Consider the following 20,121-nt stretch of genomic DNA (forward strand, 5'->3'; position numbering starts at 1 on the left):
ACTGCTAAGTGATAAAATTTTAGTGTGATAAAGTGTAAATCCCGTAAAATAGTTGAAAATACATACTACAACTTGTGTGCGCACGTGCGTGTGTTTAGTAAGCAAAGCTAAACTTATTTGAGGTGAGTTCAAACTTTGTTATACGTACGTCTGTCTTTAAAGGTTAACTTGCAACAAAATTTACATTGCAGTTACTTGATATTAAAAGGTTCACCATGTCTTACTCAGCTGTGTTCCGGGTGCAAAATATGTGAAAATGTGATTACAAGCTCTTAAAAGTTCAAAAACGAACAGTTATTAACAGTTAAATAGCTGATTTACCTTTCATAAAAGACTGAGATTATTTTACAGGCTGAATTAAATGATAGAGATGGATGACTTAAAACCCATTATGTATTATCTAAATTACCCTTTAATTCGGACTAAACATCCCCAACTTCCATTCCTAAAAAGCTAGGCTACGACAAATATTTATAGGCGGAGCTTGCTGTGCCGATTGTGTTGTTTTCGAGACGAATATTGAAACACTTTAAAAAAGCTCTCATGATATAACATGTTTGGGTTTATGGTTGCTTACTAGCTAAAGGCTGACCAACATGATTTTGAACATTACCCTTCGGACAGTATTTTGGGGGCCATGTTTTGTCTCCAAGCAGGAAACCAAAAGCGGCGCCTGCGTGACTCTTATACGTATTTGTATTGGGTGTGGCCAAAAAGCAAAACAATAGCACGTGCCTAGCAAGGGTATAGACAATACCATAAAGTCTGTGACTACGCGCGTGGACATACAGCTACAACATGTAACACATGAATTCGGAAGTTAGTGGACCAATCTTTATTCTGATTACAAAATCGGAATTAGCGTTTCTGGTTTACCTGGAAAATACAATAAAAGTTGTACGTGACCGTTATGGTTTAATTCTTATTGGAAGGATGGGCCAAGTCATATAATTCCATAGTAAGTAAGATTACTAAAAGATACTAGAGAATCAGTTCAATACGACTCGTTTATAAACTGAGCCTAGAGGCTTGCTCAAGCTGCATGCTAACTTGAGTGCCCACCTCTGGTCATCATAATGTCCAATCATTTAATGTAGAAGGTGAATCTTGTTCCAATGCTTGAACAATTGTAAATTATTTAAAGTTGCCTTCAGACTCTAGAGTACAGCATGCATTTAAAATGATATCTAAAGATGGTGAACTGAGATATTTTAAGAAAAACATTTATAGTATCGCTGCTCCTATTGAGTTTAACTTAAAAACACCGGGAACTACTCTTTATGGAGCCCAAACTTTAGAGGTTGATTATGTATTATAAAATAGGCCGTACGGCAGTTCTAGAAATGGAACAACAAATCTTGTGACCAAATTATATTAAAACAAGAAATGTTTAGTAATAGTAGAAAACGCTGGAATCAAATGTGTCCGACAATAGCCAGTTTAATCTGTTTTTATAACGCTATTAATGATCCAAGATCAAAAGACATTACTAGAAGCAGAAACTTTCAAAATACAACAGCTTGCAAAACTTGTGAAGCGATATGGCACGACCCGGACAAACCAATGACTTATGTCAACTTGAACAAGTTAGTAAAATATTTTAACACTAAAACCAAAAAGAAGCTTAGAATTGTTATATCTCCTCAAGGTCACTGGTTGTATGACACCTTTGGTAATACTCCTGGAGTGTGTGATCTCCTCAAGGTCACTGGTTGTATGATACCTCTGGTAATACTCCTGGAGTGTGTGATCTCCTCAAGGTCACTGATTGTATGACACCTCTGGTAATACTCCTGGAATATGTGATCTCCTCAAGGACACTGGTTGTATGACACCTTTGGTAATACTCCTGGAATATGTGATCTTCTCAAGGTCACTGACTGTATGACACCTCTGGTAATACTCCCAGAATTTGTGATTTAAGATTATATTTGCTCAAAGATGGTGAACATTATCAGGCCATTATAAGTCCTAAAGGTATGAAAACAACAGATTATTTTTGTGCAGAATTCTACATTTATACATGCAGACAAATTGCGATTGCTACAATTCTAAATGCTCACGATGCAAAACCGCTGTTCACAAATGTAGAGATAAATGTACGATTTACAACAAGTGATTATGCGGTAGATGCATTCACGAGTGCAGAGAAGTAATAAAAATATTACATGAAAATCAAATGCCTCACACCTCAAGCCAGATAAGCCTGTCTGCTATACTACAAAGTGTCCGCGTTGTAAAGAAGCTGTGTATCATGGCCACCAGTGTTTTATTCAAAAAACTGATTTCAAAAATTCTCGCGAAAAACTAGTCATAAACTACAAATGTTCCGCCAACAACGACTTCTAAGTCAACCTATTCCTGTATTAATTGCTGCTCTGGAAACAAAAACAATTCCGTCATTGTCTATAAACAACAACGTAGTTCTGTAAAGATTGATGCAGATGGTACAGTTTATCGAACCTTTTTTCCCACTACAAATTGTGTGAGCGGTTGTTTACTGTACCTATTCAAACAACAGTTGTCACAACGGAGGAATGTATGATTACCGATTCATCGTCAACTTCCTTTTGATGAAGGGTATTATTCCCGTTATTGTTTTGCAAAGTAATAACATTAAACTACTAAAATATAAAAGATTACTCTATTAGACAGCTATGCTCACATATTGCTGAGAAAGTTTACTAGAATATTTAGATTAGAATAAACCGAAAAAGGCTATTTTCCCCTAAAATTTATATCTCAACGCAACAAAGATTATATTGTAGCAATATCGAGCAAAGACTGGTTTTATGACAACGCTCCTGAATTTTTATAGTTATTATGACAGCTTATGACAGCGTTATTGTGGTCATTCAATAAGGGAATATACGAATATTGTGAAAGTGATGTGAGATTGTTGTACGAAAGATGTGAAAAGTTTATAGAACCATTTTTAAAATTTTTTGGTTCAGATCCCTAGGGATATGTTACCTGCGCACACCGTCAAGCGATATACACTACACTGTACGCTGTATATGCTGTATATGCTGTATATGCTGTATATGCTGTATATGCTGTATATGCTGTATATGCTGTATATGCCAAAAAACTCTATTCCAATAATGCAAGATGAATTTAATGAAGAGTACAAGTGTTGTAAAAAACAGTGTATTAAATTCATTGTTGTTCAAATTATGGTGTTACTACAACTTTGAGTTTTGGCGTATCAGATATTCTGCCAACATCAATCTTTGGCTATTCGTAATTTATCATTAAAACCTGAAACGCTGTTCCCAAGAGCATTTAACTTCATATCAGAGGTCATCATATACAATCCTTTTGCAATAGCGTCATTAATCAATCATCTCGATTTACTCGAGGCGTCTTCAAAGATTTTTATCGAATCTTGCAATGACTGCTTTCCGTGAATGAGATCATTGACTAATATAAAAAACTTGTTTAGCAATTCCAGAGCTGAGCCGGCTTGTAGGCTGTACCTCTGCGCCAAGCGAGTAATAAACGTAGGCTGTAATACCACTATTTGATCTTACTATTCCAGCACTAGTAAACGAGTTGCCGTGATCTGGTACAACTCGGTTATGATCAAACGGGTCTTGAGTTACAGAATCTATTTTGGTGCCTACACTCGAACTCTATTCAGGAACTGGTAAAAAGTAACCCCAACCATCGGCACCAGGTTTTTCCATACTCATGTACTTGTTGTCTAAACCTGTACAAAGGTATTTAGAATACACTTTTCGGTGCTAATGTAACCAGGACCTTTTGACTTCCATACGATTTACGAATAGAGCCAAGACCTCCAGCGAGTTGATCAATTTTTGGAAAGTCTCGAGCTCTCACATTAACCTCGTTTAATAACTTTTGATATTCAGTTTTAGTATAAGGATTGTTATGAGGATTGAAATCATTGTCATTGGTGTCTCTAGCTTCCATCTCAGCGAGTAGGCCTATTTTGTTCATCTGACATGAAAGTTCATGATGGCTTTGGTTAGATCTAAACCTCTGGCTAATGGATCTTTGCTCACTCCATGCAAAGTTGTAGTGCAATATAACGCCAAATTGTATTGTTCAAAGTAGTATAATGTGTTATTATCATACTGTCTATTAACATCATCAAAACTTTTTATAGAAACTGGTTCAGAGTAATCACAAATTTTCATTCAAAACTATATAATTTTATTGTTTTTATCAATCGCTGTGACAATATTTAAATCGTACCTGTGAATAGAATATTTGCTAGATTTGTCTCATTTATTTATAATAAATGAGACAAATCATTTATTATACATGAGACAATCTCATTTATTTAAATCTGTAAAATCTTAAGGAGACTACAATATTACGATACCAGTTGGATATTACACTTACGAGCAGCTCAGAGTACTTATGACCTTATACTTATAAATTTGAAATGGATCAAAAAACTTTCAAGATTACGTATGACAGAACCCTGACTGGTGAGTTAAGTAAATTGATCGAGAATGATGTTATTTATTCAATGCCATTTATTTTTTATTTGTACGTAGAAGGAATAAATACTTAATAAAACCTACTGGATGAAAAGCGGTGTAATTTGTTACCAATAATTCTAGTAGGCCAAATGAGCTGGGGTAAAATACTTAAATACCAGCCTTATAACAATAGTAAAAATATGTACAACGATACAATAACTCATCTAGCTATCGCTGTAGAAGATAAGCGAGGTCATGATTATGTAGGCAAGTTTGTAGGAGACTTTCTATTAAATCACAATTATAATAATAGAGGCGGTAAGCTAGCAACGATAACGGGAACTTTTAAATACATATATATACTAGCTGTGGTTGTACATACTACTAGGTTGTTAAAAATAAGCTTATTAACAATGAGCGGTAATGAGAGTTGCCTGCCACTGGCTATTAGCCTGGCACATTGCCAATGGATAATTTGAGTAAGCGTACTAATAAGAGCTACCCTCTCCGTATCGTTGTACGATCACTCTGCGTAGTAACTCAAAGCCGTTGTGTATTTGCTCCAATATACCGACATATGTTGTCTAGCGAATTCATCAAGCTTGTGTGACTGAGTTGGTGAGGCATTTCACATTGGTAAACTACATATCATGAGAGAAGTGTTTTGTGTAGTTAAAATAAATTGAGAGAAAAATAAAAACAACTGTAAAGGTTTTAAAACTTTGTCAAACAACTAACTTTCAAGCCACCTATTAGCCTGGCATATTGCCAATGGAAAATCCCGCTAAGCTAATTAATAAGGCTAGGCTTCTAATGACAGCCATAACGTTATGTCATCATTGTCCAGTTAGCTGTTCTCATAATAGCTATAGCTGGAGGGACAGACATACATGTACTTTCACATTTATATAGGGTATATACAATGTAGATATGCTGCTCCAAGGCCAAGCTGGTTGATGTCTTATAAACAATCAATTATAGAGGTTAGAATTGCCAGTTGTGTTGAAAGACTGCTAGATGCTCAAAGACAAAGCAATGGCGGATACCACGCTGATCATAGGAAGTTTAGGGTAACTTTTCTAGACAAATCTTGCTTAGTGTGGGTCAACCAACAACAGTGCTTTCAATCTTTATCAGAGATGAATGCATTGTCTGTGACATCTTTAGCTGCCAACTGAGGGCATATGATTGGTTATGAGGGGGTTTAACAACAATGCAGGTACAGCCAGCGTGGCCAGCGGCACTTCTAGCTATTTGGATTCGTTGATTGACAATCGAATGGGAGACTTTTTGAATGCTACCCTACCAATGAGTGTTGACTTCCTCGGTCCTTATCCTGATTTCTTCGCTTTTGGTCTCACACTTACACTTGCTGGTAAGTAACCGCTTACACGTACACTTGCAAGTATGTAAGTTTGAGAACTTACATACTTGCTGTATTCTAAGTTTTAAATGAATAATTTTTATAAATTGCTGCTTAATTCCATAGATCTAAGACACTTGAAGGTTAAAATAGCTATACTATGTGGTGTTCCATAGTCTCAGCTACTTGTAGAAATATTGGCTAGTAGGATCAATGTACATGTATTCAATGTGCTTGAGTGAAGTTTGCACAAGAATTTTAATTACTCAAGGTTACAAATAAATAACTGCATGACATTTCTTGATGTCTTTGAAAGCTTTTCATTTCAAGTGTGTGACTGCTTATAAAAATGACTATTTGAGGCTTACTACTCACATATTACTCATTCATAAATCATTCAAAACTCACTCATCGCTCTCACATCGCTCTCTCATCACTAACTCATCATTTACTCATTCCTTACTCAGCACTTGCTTGTCACTCACTCATAACTCACTCAAATCTCACTCATCACTCACTCATGCATCAACTGCTTATCACTCACTCATTACTCACTCATTACTCACTCATCACTTTCTCAACGCTCACTCATCTCTTGCTCATCACTCACTCACTCACCTCTCCCTCATCACTCACTCATGCATCACTCACTCACACATCACTCACGCATCACTCACGCATCACTCACGCATCACTCACGCGTCACTCACGCATAACTCACGCATAACTTATTCATCACTCATTCATCACTCACGCATCACTCACGCATCACTCACGCATCACTCACGCATCACTCACGCATCACCTCACGCATCACCTAACTTCAAACCTAAAAATCCTGATTCCGCATCTACATGTATTTAGAGGCTTTCAAATGTTCTCAATTTGGTAGATATACATAGGTTAGCCCACTTTGAAAATATTGAGATTATATCCTGAAGAGATAACGACAATACTTTGGTGTCATTCACCTTTAAAACAAACTCACTAGGTAAAACAATCATCAAATTTTTGTTTTATGATTAAAGACATTGGCTAAATTTACAGTTGATATATAAATGTTCAATATTATTAGAAGGATGTAGAAAGGAGTTTTTTACATTAAAGGTTGACTTGCAACAAAATTCACATTACAGTTATTTGGTATCAAAAGATTCACTATATCTTACTCTGTTGTGTTGTAAGTGCCAAATATGTGGAAATGTGATTACAAGCTCTTAAAAGCTCAAAAACGAAAAGCCACCGTAGATTGGAATCTCTTTATTTCTCTGGCGTAGCCATGAAATTTGGTTATCGTCTTGTCACGTGATGTTCTCCCGTGAATTGAAAGGGCAATAAAAAAGCTCAATATAAAACTTATCGTAGCACTAGCTTATGACAAACACTTCGGGTTTTACCGAAGACCCCGTATCAAATATAGATGCTCGCTACTTTACAGTTTTGCTCCGGTTTAGTCTAATCGGCAAGTCGTAATCTGATGATGTGACCCAATACTTCGCAAATAATTTCTGCAGCATTTTTTGATTATCACAAATGACCAACAGGCTCGTCATGATTATCAGACAATGATATGTACTCCTTCAAGCTAAGGCTAAGAAATTAAACCAGTTTTTACGGTAAGTTATAAAATATCACAGCTAAAAGTGACAGCATTAAAATGAGGATAAAAGAGACGCGTAAGAACAATAGACATGGTTTTATTGAATGCGTGAAGTATATTTGTGAAATATTTCGACGAATAAGGTTGCATGGCAGTGTAAACAGAAACCATCTAACACAGCTACGTCACAATTGAGCCGTTTTGGAAAGAGAATCCAAACTACGGCGGTCTCGTGTGGCTGTGATTCATTGTTCGTTTTTGAGCTTTTAAGAGCTTGTAATCACCTTTTCACATATTTTGCACCTACAACACAACAGAGTAAGACATGGTGAATCTTTTGATATCAAGTAACCGTAATGTGAATTTTGTTGCAAGTCAACCTTTGAGAAAAATATTGCACAGAATCCATTCACATTTAGTTGCCTTTTAGAGATATTAATTAATACAGAGTCTAAGTAATAGTTGTCTGTACAATCTGTCTTGCTGTGTGTTGCAGTTGTCATGACGACTGGAGTTAAAATATCTACTCTACTCAACAAGATATTTGCTGGAATCAATATACTAAACATCACAATTGCTGTTGTGGCTGGAATAACCACTGCAGACCCTGCCAACTGGAGTCTTCCACCCCACTCTTACACAGGTTCAGTAAGTACCTCTCTCACTTCCATCATCTCTGATTAACTAAATAATATTATAGAAGCGTGTTAGAAGGTAATTGGAGAATAATATGCTCACTATGCTCATATAAAAGTTACTTGTAGCTTACAAGGAAGGTAGCAAGAAACAGTTTACAGTTTCCTTCATAATCTTGCTGACCTTTCACTTCAAGCCTGCTGGTTTCATACTGCACAGTTACTAGCAAGGCAGCACAGTTACTAGCAAAGCAGCACAGTTACTAGCAAGGCAGCACAGTTACTAGCAAAGCAGCACAGTTACTAGCAAAGCAGCACAGTTACTAGCAAAGCAGCACAGTTACTAGCAAAGCAACACAGTTACTAGCAAAGCAGCACAGTTACTAGCAAAGCAGCACAGTTACTAGCAAAGCAACACAGTTACTAGCAAAGCAGCACAGTTACTAGCAAGGCAGCACAGTTACTAGCAAAGCAACACAGTTACTAGCAAAGCAGCACAGTTACTAGCAAAGCAACACAGTTACTAGCAAAGCAGCACAGTTACTAGCAAAGCAGCACAGTTACTAGCAAAGCAGCACAGTTACTAGCAAAGCAGCACAGTTACTAGCAAAGCAACACAGTTACTAGCAAAGCAGCACAGTTACTAGCAAGGCAACACAGTTACTAGCAAAGCAGCACAGTTACTAGCAAAGCAGCACAGTTACTAGCAAAGCAACACAGTTACTAGCAAAGCAGCACAGTTACTAGCAAAGCAGCACAGTTACTAGCAAAGCAACACAGTTACTAGCAAAGCAGCACAGTTACTAGCAAAGCAGCACAGTTACTAGCAAAGCAGCACAGTTACTAGCAAAGCAGCACAGTTACTAGCAAAGCAACACAGTTACTAGCAAAGCAGCACAGTTACTAGCAAAGCAGCACAGTTACTAGCAAAGCAACACAGTTACTAGCAAAGCAGCACAGTTACTAGCAAGGCAGCACAGTTACTAGCAAAGCAACACAGTTACTAGCAAAGCAGCACAGTTACTAGCAAAGCAACACAGTTACTAGCAAAGCAGCACAGTTACTAGCAAAGCAGCACAGTTACTAGCAAAGCAGCACAGTTACTAGCAAAGCAGCACAGTTACTAGCAAAGCAACACAGTTACTAGCAAAGCAGCACAGTTACTAGCAAGGCAACACAGTTACTAGCAAAGCAGCACAGTTACTAGCAAAGCAGCACAATCACTAGCAAAGCAACACAGTTACTAGCAAAGCAGCACAGTTACTAGCAAAGCAGCACAGTTACTAGCAAAGCAGCACAGTTACTAGCAAAGCAGCACAGTTACTAGCAAAGCAGCACAGTTACTAGCAAAGCAGCACAGTTACTAGCAAAGCAGCACAGTTACTAGCAAAGCAGCACAGTTACTAGCAAAGCAGCACAGTTACTAGCAAAGCAGCACAGTTACTAGCAAAGCAGCACAGTTATTAGCAAAGCAGCACAGTTACTAGCAAAGCAGCACAGTTACTAGCAAAGCAACACAGTTACTAGCAAAGCAGCACAGTTACTAGCAAGGCAGCACAGTTACTAGCAAAGCAGCACAGTTACTAGCAAAGCAGCACAGTTACTAGCAAAGCAGCACAGTTACTAGCAAAGCAGCACAGTTACTAGCAAAGCAGCACAGTTATTAGCAAAGCAGCACAGTTACTAGCAAAGCAGCACAGTTACTAGCAAAGCAACACAGTTACTAGCAAAGCAGCACAGTTACTAGCAAGGCAGCACAGTTACTAGCAAAGCAGCACAGTTACTAGCAAAGCAGCACAGTTACTAGCAAAGCAGCACAGTTACTAGCAAGGCAGCACAGTTACTAGCAAAGCAGCACAGTTACTAGCAAAGCAGCACAGTTACTAGCAAAGCAGCACAGTTACTAGCAAAGCAGCACAGTTACTAGCAAAGCAGCACAGTTATTAGCAAAGCAGCACAGTTACTAGCAAAGCAGCACAGTTACTAGCAAAGCAACACAGTTACTAGCAAAGCAGCACAGTTACTAGCAAAGCAGCACAGTTACTAGCAAAGCAGCACAGTTACTAGCAAAGCAGCACAGTTATTAGCAAAGCAGCACAGTTACTAGCAAAGCAGCACAGTTACTAGCAAAGCAACACAGTTACTAGCAAAGCAGCACAGTTACTAGCAAGGCAGCACAGTTACTAGCAAAGCAGCACAGTTACTAGCAAAGCAACACAGTTACTAGCAAAGCAGCACAGTTACTAGCAAGGCAGCACAGTTACTAGCAAAGCAGCACAGTTACTAGCAAAGCAGCACAGTTACTAGCAAAGCAGCACAGTTACTAGCAAAGCAGCACAGTTACTAGCAAAGCAGCACAGTTATTAGCAAAGCAGCACAGTTACTAGCAAAGCAGCACAGTTACTAGCAAAGCAACACAGTTACTAGCAAAGCAGCACAGTTACTAGCAAAGCAGCACAGTTACTAGCAAGGCAGCACAGTTACTAGCAAAGCAGCACAGTTACTAGCAAAGCAGCACAGTTACTAGCAAAGCAGCACAGTTACTAGCAAAGCAACACAGTTACTAGCAAAGCAGCACAGTTACTAGCAAAGCAGCACAGTTACTAGCAAAGCAACACAGTTACTAGCAAAGCAGCACAGTTACTAGCAAGGCAGCACAGTTACTAGCAAAGCAACACAGTTACTAGCAAAGCAGCACAGTTACTAGCAAAGCAGCACAGTTACTAGCAAAGCAGCACAGTTACTAGCAAAGCAGCACAGTTACTAGCAAAGCAGCACAGTTACTAGCAAAGCAGCACAGTTACTAGCAAAGCAACACAGTTACTAGCAAAGCAGCACAGTTACTAGCAAGGCAACACAGTTACTAGCAAAGCAGCACAGTTACTAGCAAAGCAGCACAGTTACTAGCAAAGCAACACAGTTACTAGCAAAGCAGCACAGTTACTAGCAAAGCAGCACAGTTACTAGCAAAGCAACACAGTTACTAGCAAAGCAGCACAGTTACTAGCAAAGCAGCACAGTTACTAGCAAAGCAGCACAGTTACTAGCAAAGCAGCACAGTTACTAGCAAAGCAACACAGTTACTAGCAAAGCAGCACAGTTACTAGCAAAGCAGCACAGTTACTAGCAAAGCAACACAGTTACTAGCAAAGCAGCACAGTTACTAGCAAGGCAGCACAGTTACTAGCAAAGCAACACAGTTACTAGCAAAGCAGCACAGTTACTAGCAAAGCAACACAGTTACTAGCAAAGCAGCACAGTTACTAGCAAAGCAGCACAGTTACTAGCAAAGCAGCACAGTTACTAGCAAAGCAGCACAGTTACTAGCAAAGCAACACAGTTACTAGCAAAGCAGCACAGTTACTAGCAAGGCAACACAGTTACTAGCAAAGCAGCACAGTTACTAGCAAAGCAGCACAATCACTAGCAAAGCAACACAGTTACTAGCAAAGCAGCACAGTTACTAGCAAAGCAGCACAGTTACTAGCAAAGCAGCACAGTTACTAGCAAAGCAGCACAGTTACTAGCAAAGCAGCACAGTTACTAGCAAAGCAGCACAGTTACTAGCAAAGCAGCACAGTTACTAGCAAAGCAGCACAGTTACTAGCAAAGCAGCACAGTTACTAGCAAAGCAGCACAGTTACTAGCAAAGCAGCACAGTTATTAGCAAAGCAGCACAGTTACTAGCAAAGCAGCACAGTTACTAGCAAAGCAACACAGTTACTAGCAAAGCAGCACAGTTACTAGCAAGGCAGCACAGTTACTAGCAAAGCAGCACAGTTACTAGCAAAGCAGCACAGTTACTAGCAAAGCAGCACAGTTACTAGCAAAGCAGCACAGTTACTAGCAAAGCAGCACAGTTATTAGCAAAGCAGCACAGTTACTAGCAAAGCAGCACAGTTACTAGCAAAGCAGCACAGTTACTAGCAAAGCAGCACAGTTACTAGCAAAGCAACACAGTTACTAGCAAAGCAGCACAGTTACTAGCAAGGCAGCACAGTTACTAGCAAAGCAACACAGTTACTAGCAAAGCAGCACAGTTACTAGCAAAGCAACACAGTTACTAGCAAAGCAGCACAGTTACTAGCAAAGCAGCACAGTTACTAGCAAAGCAGCACAGTTACTAGCAAAGCAGCACAGTTACTAGCAAAGCAGCACAGTTACTAGCAAAGCAGCACAGTTACTAGCAAAGCAGCACAGTTACTAGCAAAGCAGCACAGTTACTAGCAAAGCAGCACAGTTATTAGCAAAGCAGCACAGTTACTAGCAAAGCAGCACAGTTACTAGCAAAGCAGCACAGTTACTAGCAAAGCAGCACAGTTACTAGCAAAGCAGCACAGTTACTAGCAAAGCAGCACAGTTACTAGCAAAGCAGCACAGTTACTAGCAAAGCAGCACAGTTACTAGCAAAGCAACACAGTTACTAGCAAAGCAGCACAGTTACTAGCAAAGCAACACAGTTACTAGCAAGGCAGCACAGTTACTAGCAAGGCAGCACAGTTACTAGCAAAGCAGCACAGTTACTAGCAAAGCAACACAGTTACTAGCAAAGCAGCACAGTTACTAGCAAGGCAGCACAGTTACTAGCAAAGCAGCACAGTTACTAGCAAAGCAGCACAGTTACTAGCAAAGCAGCACAGTTACTAGCAAAGCAACACAGTTACTAGCAAAGCAGCACAGTTACTAGCAAGGCAGCACAGTTACTAGCAAAGCAGCACAGTTACTAGCAAAGCAGCACAGTTACTAGCAAAGCAGCACAGTTACTAGCAAAGCAACACAGTTACTAGCAAAGCAGCACAGTTACTAGCAAAGCAGCACAGTTACTAGCAAAGCAGCACAGTTACTAGCAAAGCAGCACAGTTACTAGCAAAGCAACACAGTTACTAGCAAAGCAGCACAGTTACTAGCAAGGCAGCACAGTTACTAGCAAAGCAGCACAGTTACTAGCAAAGCAGCACAGTTACTAGCAAAGCAGCACAGTTACTAGCAAAGCAACACAGTTACTAGCAAAGCAACACAGTTACTATCAAAGCAGCACAGTTACTAGCAAAGCAGCACAGTTACTAGCAAAGCAGCACAGTTACTAGCAAAGCAGCACAACTACTAGCAAAGCAGCACAGTTAGCCTAATAGCAAAGCAGCCAGCTAATCATTGCTCCAAAGCTTCCGTTGCTGAGGCTGTTCAGCTGTCAGCCATGCGGTTCCTATTCATGCATAACAAATAATATTTTTTTTGCTAATGAGATCTTTCATTTCCTCTAAATGAAACATATTTTAAGTTATGAACAATGCAAAGAGGAAATATAAAAAGTCACCGCGGTGGGATCTTGTGATTTTAACATTTTGCCAATAAAAGGTTGTGATAAGAATAAAATAACTCAGTATTAATGAGTCGCCATGACGTTCGCGGTAGAAAGTTGTAAATAGAGACTTTTGCTGGGACAAACTTTTATAACTTTATAAAAGCTACTAGCTATACTACCCAGTGTTGCCCGGGTAATAAAATTTTTTTAGCACAGAAGTTTGATTTGTATTTTACATACATAGATATAGTAGATAGATATATATTTTATATACATAGCTATAGATATGGGTTTACTATATGTATGTTCACATATAACAACATTTGCTATTCTAATTTTCTAACATATCATGAAAAAAGTGTTTTGTGTAGTTAAAATAAATTAGGAGAGAAAATAAAAACAACTGTAAAGGTTTTCAAATTTCGTCAAACATTTGTAACCTTTAAACTTCATATCATGAGGAAAATGTTTTGTGCAGGTCAAATAAATTAAAATAATTAAACCATAACTGTCACGCACAACTTTTATCGTATTTACTAGGTAAGTAAGACACATTAATTCCGATTTTGTACTTAAAATTGAGATTGATCCACTAACTTTCAGAGTAATGAAGGCTTTATTACAGCGTTTCAATATCGGTCTCGAAAACAACACGATTGGCACAACAAGCTCCGCCCATAAATACGTGACATAACCTAGCTTTTTAGGAACGGATTTAGAATAATAAAAATGGGTGTTTTAAAATCCATTATTATCTAAATTCAGCCTTAAAAATAATATCAGTCTTTTCTGAAAGGTAGAGAAGCTATTTAACATTGTATATTTAAAAATGAGCTCAAAAAAGCGCAAAATTACGCTAGTTTGTGATAAAACTGCGCTTTTTGAGCTCATTTTTCTTGGCGTTCAGCCTATTTAAACATCATGTAACAAGCTACGAGCAATTTTAAATAGTTTATATACCTTTCATAAAAGACTGAGATTATCTTACAACTGGATTTAGATAATAATGGGTTTTAAGATGCCCATCTCCATTATTCTAAATCGGACTAAACATTCCTAACTTTCGTTCCGGAAAAAGCTAGGTTTCATCACATATTTATAGGCAGAGCTTGTTATACCGATTGTGTTGTTTTCGAGATGGATATTGAAACGTTTTAAAAAAGCCTTAATGACTTTGAAGGTTGGTGAACCAATCTTTATTTTGAGTACAAAATCGAAATCAGCTTGTCTGATTTACCTAGAACATACGATAAAAGCTGTATGTGACAGTTATGTTTTAAATGACTATTAAAGGGTTTCAAAGTAAATGTGAAATAATTTGCAAGTAATAGCTAAATTAAGTCTGTTTTGCTATGATTACAATAAAAAATGATTCGGCAATGATACAATTGATATGAACGAGAAAACAAGATAAAGATCCTGAATATGTTGAATTAATAATAACAATTCCTGCATAGAAGTGTGTGTGTGGATAAAAAAAGGTTACTGTTCCACCAGAAGCTATCCATCAAAACTTTGAATACGACGATACTGGTACCTCTCGATACCGGTACAAATGTAAAAATGGGATATTGTACTCTCTTTGTCTGACCGAACAGTAAAAGAATGTAGAGGCATTCCTACTCGAGATAATACAATTGTCTGCGTGAAAAGTAATGACCTTCACCGCCATATCGTGATTGAACTTTATGAAAAGCCAGAAATAGAAGTTAACGAAAACGCAAAAAAGCATTGTTTCATAGAGTTAATTGAATTCATAGAGTTAATCGAATTCATAGAGTTAATCGAATTCATAGAGTTAATCGAATTCATAGAGTTAATCGAATTCATAGAGTTAATCGAATTCATAAAGTTAATCGAATTCATAGAGTTAATCGAATTCATAGAGTTAATCGAATTCATAGAGTTAATCGAATTCATAGAGTTAATCGAATTCATAGAGTTAATCGAATTCATAGAGTTAATCGAATTCATAGAGTTAATCGAATTCATAGAGTTAATCGAATTCATAGAGTTAATCGAATTCATAGAGTTAATTGAATTCATAGAGTTAATCGAATTCATAGAGTTAATCGAATTCATAGAGTTAATCGAATTCATAGAGTTAATCGAATTCATAGAGTTTCAACTATTACGTCATTTAGCATGTGCATACGCTATATGGTATGTGATAACATTTTAGATCATTATGCTTTGTATGGCTCAGTGGTAGAGCGCTTGGATTTTGAACTTGCAGTAGTAATCTTCGTGAGTTCAAATCCATTAGATTGTGGAATTATAAGGTCTAAGAATTTATAGATGGACACGCACAACGAACGAATATACAGACAAACTTTGCGAAATATATACATGTATATAGATACAGTAGGCGCTCCTGCAACATGAATCGTATTCCGCTCCAGGAATGTTGATGTAACATTATTTTACGCTATACGAACAGTAAAACACATGTAAATTGCCTAATCCCTTCCAAGATCTTCCCAAACTCAATCCTCTGGTCCTTCCAAATGGAAAAAAACTAAACTTGGCTTTTTTAATGTAACAACTGTACAGTAACTATAGTATTCATAGTTTGTATTGGCAAGTTTTTTTACCATTTTTTATCAATTTCACTCAGTTTATAGTTCATGATTACAGTAATTTCGCAATAAGTTAAGGAGAGCGGACATTTTCAATGTCAATTTACATTGATTCTTTTCACTTTGGTAGATAGTAATGACAATTCTGCAAATAAAAATGTTGAAAAATCTCATATTGTCTAAAATAAAGCAAAACTAAACTCTAGCTTTACCATACGTATCAGGAGTGGATGTATGTCTGACCGTCCGTCTATCCGTCACCAGTGTTTGAGGTTACGCTATAATGCCTGCGCCAACAAACCGCCTTCAAGTATTTCTGAATTATTCTTCTGCCATTTATTTTCTGTGCTCCGTCGACACCTGACAAGTTCTAATTACGAACTAGATTGCCAGGGTTCTAGCCCTCTACGTGGTTTTTGTCTCTCAAGTGCGACGAGAGAGAAAGCGATATTTGTAAGGCTAACCACGAAATTCTCGTTTTTGAAATCACATTTGAGAATATGCATGGACTTGACACGATATTATCTGAAATTGTTTAAGTTGTACGAAACCAAAACTTTGCATAAATTGTTTGCGTTAAGGAAATGGTATGTTTTAGGAGCGTCTGCTGGATAATAAAACAATAATGATCATGTTAATGGAAAGCTTAGTTTTAAAACTATTATGCTAAATATCAATCACATTTCATGAATAGACAATGAATTTCAGAAAATGTTAATTACCTCTTAGCCTCTTTGCTACACTTGCCACAATCTGATGAAGAGGTTTTGTGAAGTTGCATTCAGGGCTGTAACTTCTGCCTAGTTCGATTTGATGCTAACTGATTTGGTACTAAATTAAAATATATTTAAAAAGTTCCTGGCATTAAACAGACAGTCAGAAAATCATGTCTCGCCAGCTCCTTCCGTGAACACAGCCATGGGCTGTGATACACTCCAGCACAATCATTGCGTAATCAGCCCCAACTATTGTCTGTCACACCACAAAACCCATACCAGATGCAGAAAGATATTTCATACGCTTCAACTTAAATAACTGGTATGAACTATTGCAAGGATAACAACTAGTGACATCATTCTGCATGTATTTCTCTTCTGAGCATTTTAACCCGTGATATACGCTTCAACTTAAATAACTGGTATGAACTATTGCAAGGATAACAACTAGTGACATCATTCTGCATGTATTTCTCTTCTGAGCATTTTAACCCGTGATTAAGTTTTATCGATTTTAATCTCGAAAAATCCTGTAAATCAGATCCCCTCAAACATCAAAAATAGTTGCAAATGATTGAAAAATATCGATACATTCAGTGCATCTTTATGTGAGTATTTGATACCAAATAAGGGATGATTAGCTTATGACAAGTTTAGAATGCAATTTGATGTTATATTTTATTTATTATGTGGAGAAACAGTCAATCTAAAAAATGTTTTATTCATTTCTAGAGACATGTCCCGTAATAAAGCCTATAATTTAAACGCAACTCTAAAAATGCATCTATAACACTTGATTTAACGTTAAAATTTGTAAAATGAGTTAGAATTAGAGTTAGAGTTAGATTTGATGAAGAGCCAAGAGCCCAGTTATATCTAAATATACTAACGAATCTGTCTGCAGTAGTCCTGCACAATATCTTTGAATGTACATTTGATTATTTGGTCTCTAAATATATTGAATATCGAACATTGGAGTTGTCTTCTATCCAGGGTTGGTTTGATATACGGTATATCGCTTGATCTATGACATCGATATATATCGCCGATAGATATGATACTTTTGGGTCAAAAAAATCGATATTCAGATATATTTGAAAATATTTATTTTATCATTCCATTTTCACCTTACAACTATTGCTAACAGTCTAAAACTACTAAATAACACCTAAAATCATCAAATACTTGTATATGGGCCTATTAGGCTTACCCAACACAGACAAACAAAGACAACCAGACCAAGGAGGTGACATTGGCTAGACCAGTGGTTCTTAACCAAGGGGAAATTCCCAAGGAGGAATTTTGAGATTTTAGTGGGGGGGGGGAATTTGGCAGTTTGCCAAAGGGGATTTCCATGGTACCAATTTTTCTAATATAAAGGGCAGAGAGGAATGAATGAATTTCAGTAGTTTTAACAAAGCCAAGATCTAAAACTGTGGAAAAGGTAAGGATTGCTACACTACATGCATATACATACCTGCAATATTCATTGTTCAGTTACCGATTTGGTTTGCATAAACGTATGACATTTTGACAATTTGCTCTGTAGCCTAACATATGTATGATGTTTTGCTCATGTAGATATTGACCGTGTTCAAATATTTTGATTGCATATCCCATATTGTAGGTGTTAAAAATGTCAAAGACAAAAAACGAACATATGATGATTCTTACCTTAACTATGGATTCACTTGTATGATTAAAAGCGGCATCGAAGTACCACAATGTGTTATGTGCATGAAAGTGCTCGCTAACGACTCCATGAAACCACATCTACTTAAGCAACACTTAAGAAATAAACATGCAGAACACATGGATAAATCAAAGCCATTCTTTGAAGCTAAAGAGAGAGAACTCAAAACTGGATTTCACTGGCAGCTTTCATATCCAGGCACAGGCCATTACCGAGGCATCCTACGTATGCTCTGTCTTACCGTATTGCCAGAGATAAGAAGCCACCCACCATTGGTGAAACATTAGTTAAACTTTGTCTGCTGGAGTGTACTAAGATTATTCTTGGAGACACAGTCGCTCAAAAGATAGCTGATTTGTCCCTCTCAGACAGCACAGTGAAATTGAGGATCGATGATATGTCTGCGGACATAAAGAGGCAAGTCATAAAGGCAAGGCGCAAGAAACGATCAAGTCATCTCCCATGTTCGCTGTAGCGGTTTATTGGTCCGCTAACGACCCAGCTAGCTCATCGGAGGGTGTGAATTCACTGATGTGTAATAGTTGCATATTTTAGTTGATAGGTATATTTATTGCAACTAACACCGTGAAATCTAAAAGAGTAATTGTAACCCATTACAAATAAGGAATAGTAAATACAATAAATGCAATAACAGACATTATTATGACACTCTTTCTTGAAGCATGAATGAAAGTGTTACTAATATAAAGCATTTAATCAGAAAAGTGACAATTAATTGTAGACAATTATAAAAGTACAAGTATAAAAAAAGGTAGAAATAGTAAACAAAACTAACCTTTGAGCTCCTTGCTAGCTTGTTAATTTGTAATGATATTGTCTATTATGATATAATATAATAGCATGAATAAAAGTTTCTAGACTGTTTTATGAAGTGTCAAACGCACATCTAGGTCAGCAAGCTGTCAGCTCTACTGTGCAGGATGGCCAGTTGTTTCTACCAGATCCGGTTTCGCAACAGAAATAAAAACATTACTCAGCAGCCAGTGTTGGTGCCCAAAGCAAGACCAATCTTATGGATTGGGGCGACCTGGCATACCCCCCACGAGTTACTGCCTTGTTTGACATTGAGGTTAGGTAGGATAGGTAGTAGCTTTGTTAATAATGATTACTTTTCCATGCTATAATGGCAAATTGATAAACATAACATAAGTGCAAGACTGGTAAATAGGATATAACTAATGTATACAACCGTGGTTCACTACATTCGCCATTCAACTTGATGAGTCCACAGATGTTGCTAGCATTTCACAGCTGATGGTGTTTGCACGCTATGTACACAGAGAGACAATTGAGGAAGAAATTCTGCTCTGCAGTCTTCTAACAGAGACCACCACAGCTGCTGATGTTATGAACCTGGTTTCCGACTTCTTCAGCAAAGAACATCTGGACTGGGGCAAACTAATTGGAGTTTGCACTGATGGTGCTCCAGCCGTGCTTGATTGTCGTGCTGGATTTTCACAGTTGGTAACAGAAAAGAATCCTTTAGTGGTGAGTACTCATTGCTTCATTCATAGACAAGCGCTAGCAGCAAAAACTCTTTTTAAAGGATTGCAGGAACACCTTTCTTCAGTGATTAAAAAAGTAAACTTTATCAAAGGCTCTGCCTTGCAAACACGTCTCTTCCACAAGTTATGCAAAGATATGGATGCTGTGCACTCATCACTATTATTCCACACCGAAGTTCGATGGTTATCAAAGGGTAACATGCTTCTGCGTTTCTTCAATCTACGAGCAGAGGTCAATGAGTTCTTGAAAACT

At 37.6% G+C, this 20,121-nt stretch overlaps 1 protein-coding gene across 2 annotated transcripts in view; it reads left to right on the forward strand.

Moving 5' to 3' along the window:
- Positions 1–20,121, forward strand: part of LOC137404704 (cationic amino acid transporter 2-like) — a 65,457-nt gene that overhangs the window by 14,934 nt on the left and 30,402 nt on the right. For both annotated transcript variants that reach the window (XM_068090937.1, XM_068090938.1), the window contains exons 6-7: positions 5,674–5,829; positions 7,914–8,065. In XM_068090937.1, coding sequence (XP_067947038.1) covers positions 5,674–5,829; positions 7,914–8,065 — 308 coding nt within the window. The remainder of the gene's footprint in view (positions 1–5,673; positions 5,830–7,913; positions 8,066–20,121) is intronic.

The sequence above is a fragment of the Watersipora subatra genome, chromosome 9 (assembly GCF_963576615.1).
Source record: "Watersipora subatra chromosome 9, tzWatSuba1.1, whole genome shotgun sequence".
Classification (NCBI taxonomy): Eukaryota; Metazoa; Bryozoa; class Gymnolaemata; order Cheilostomatida; family Watersiporidae; genus Watersipora; species Watersipora subatra.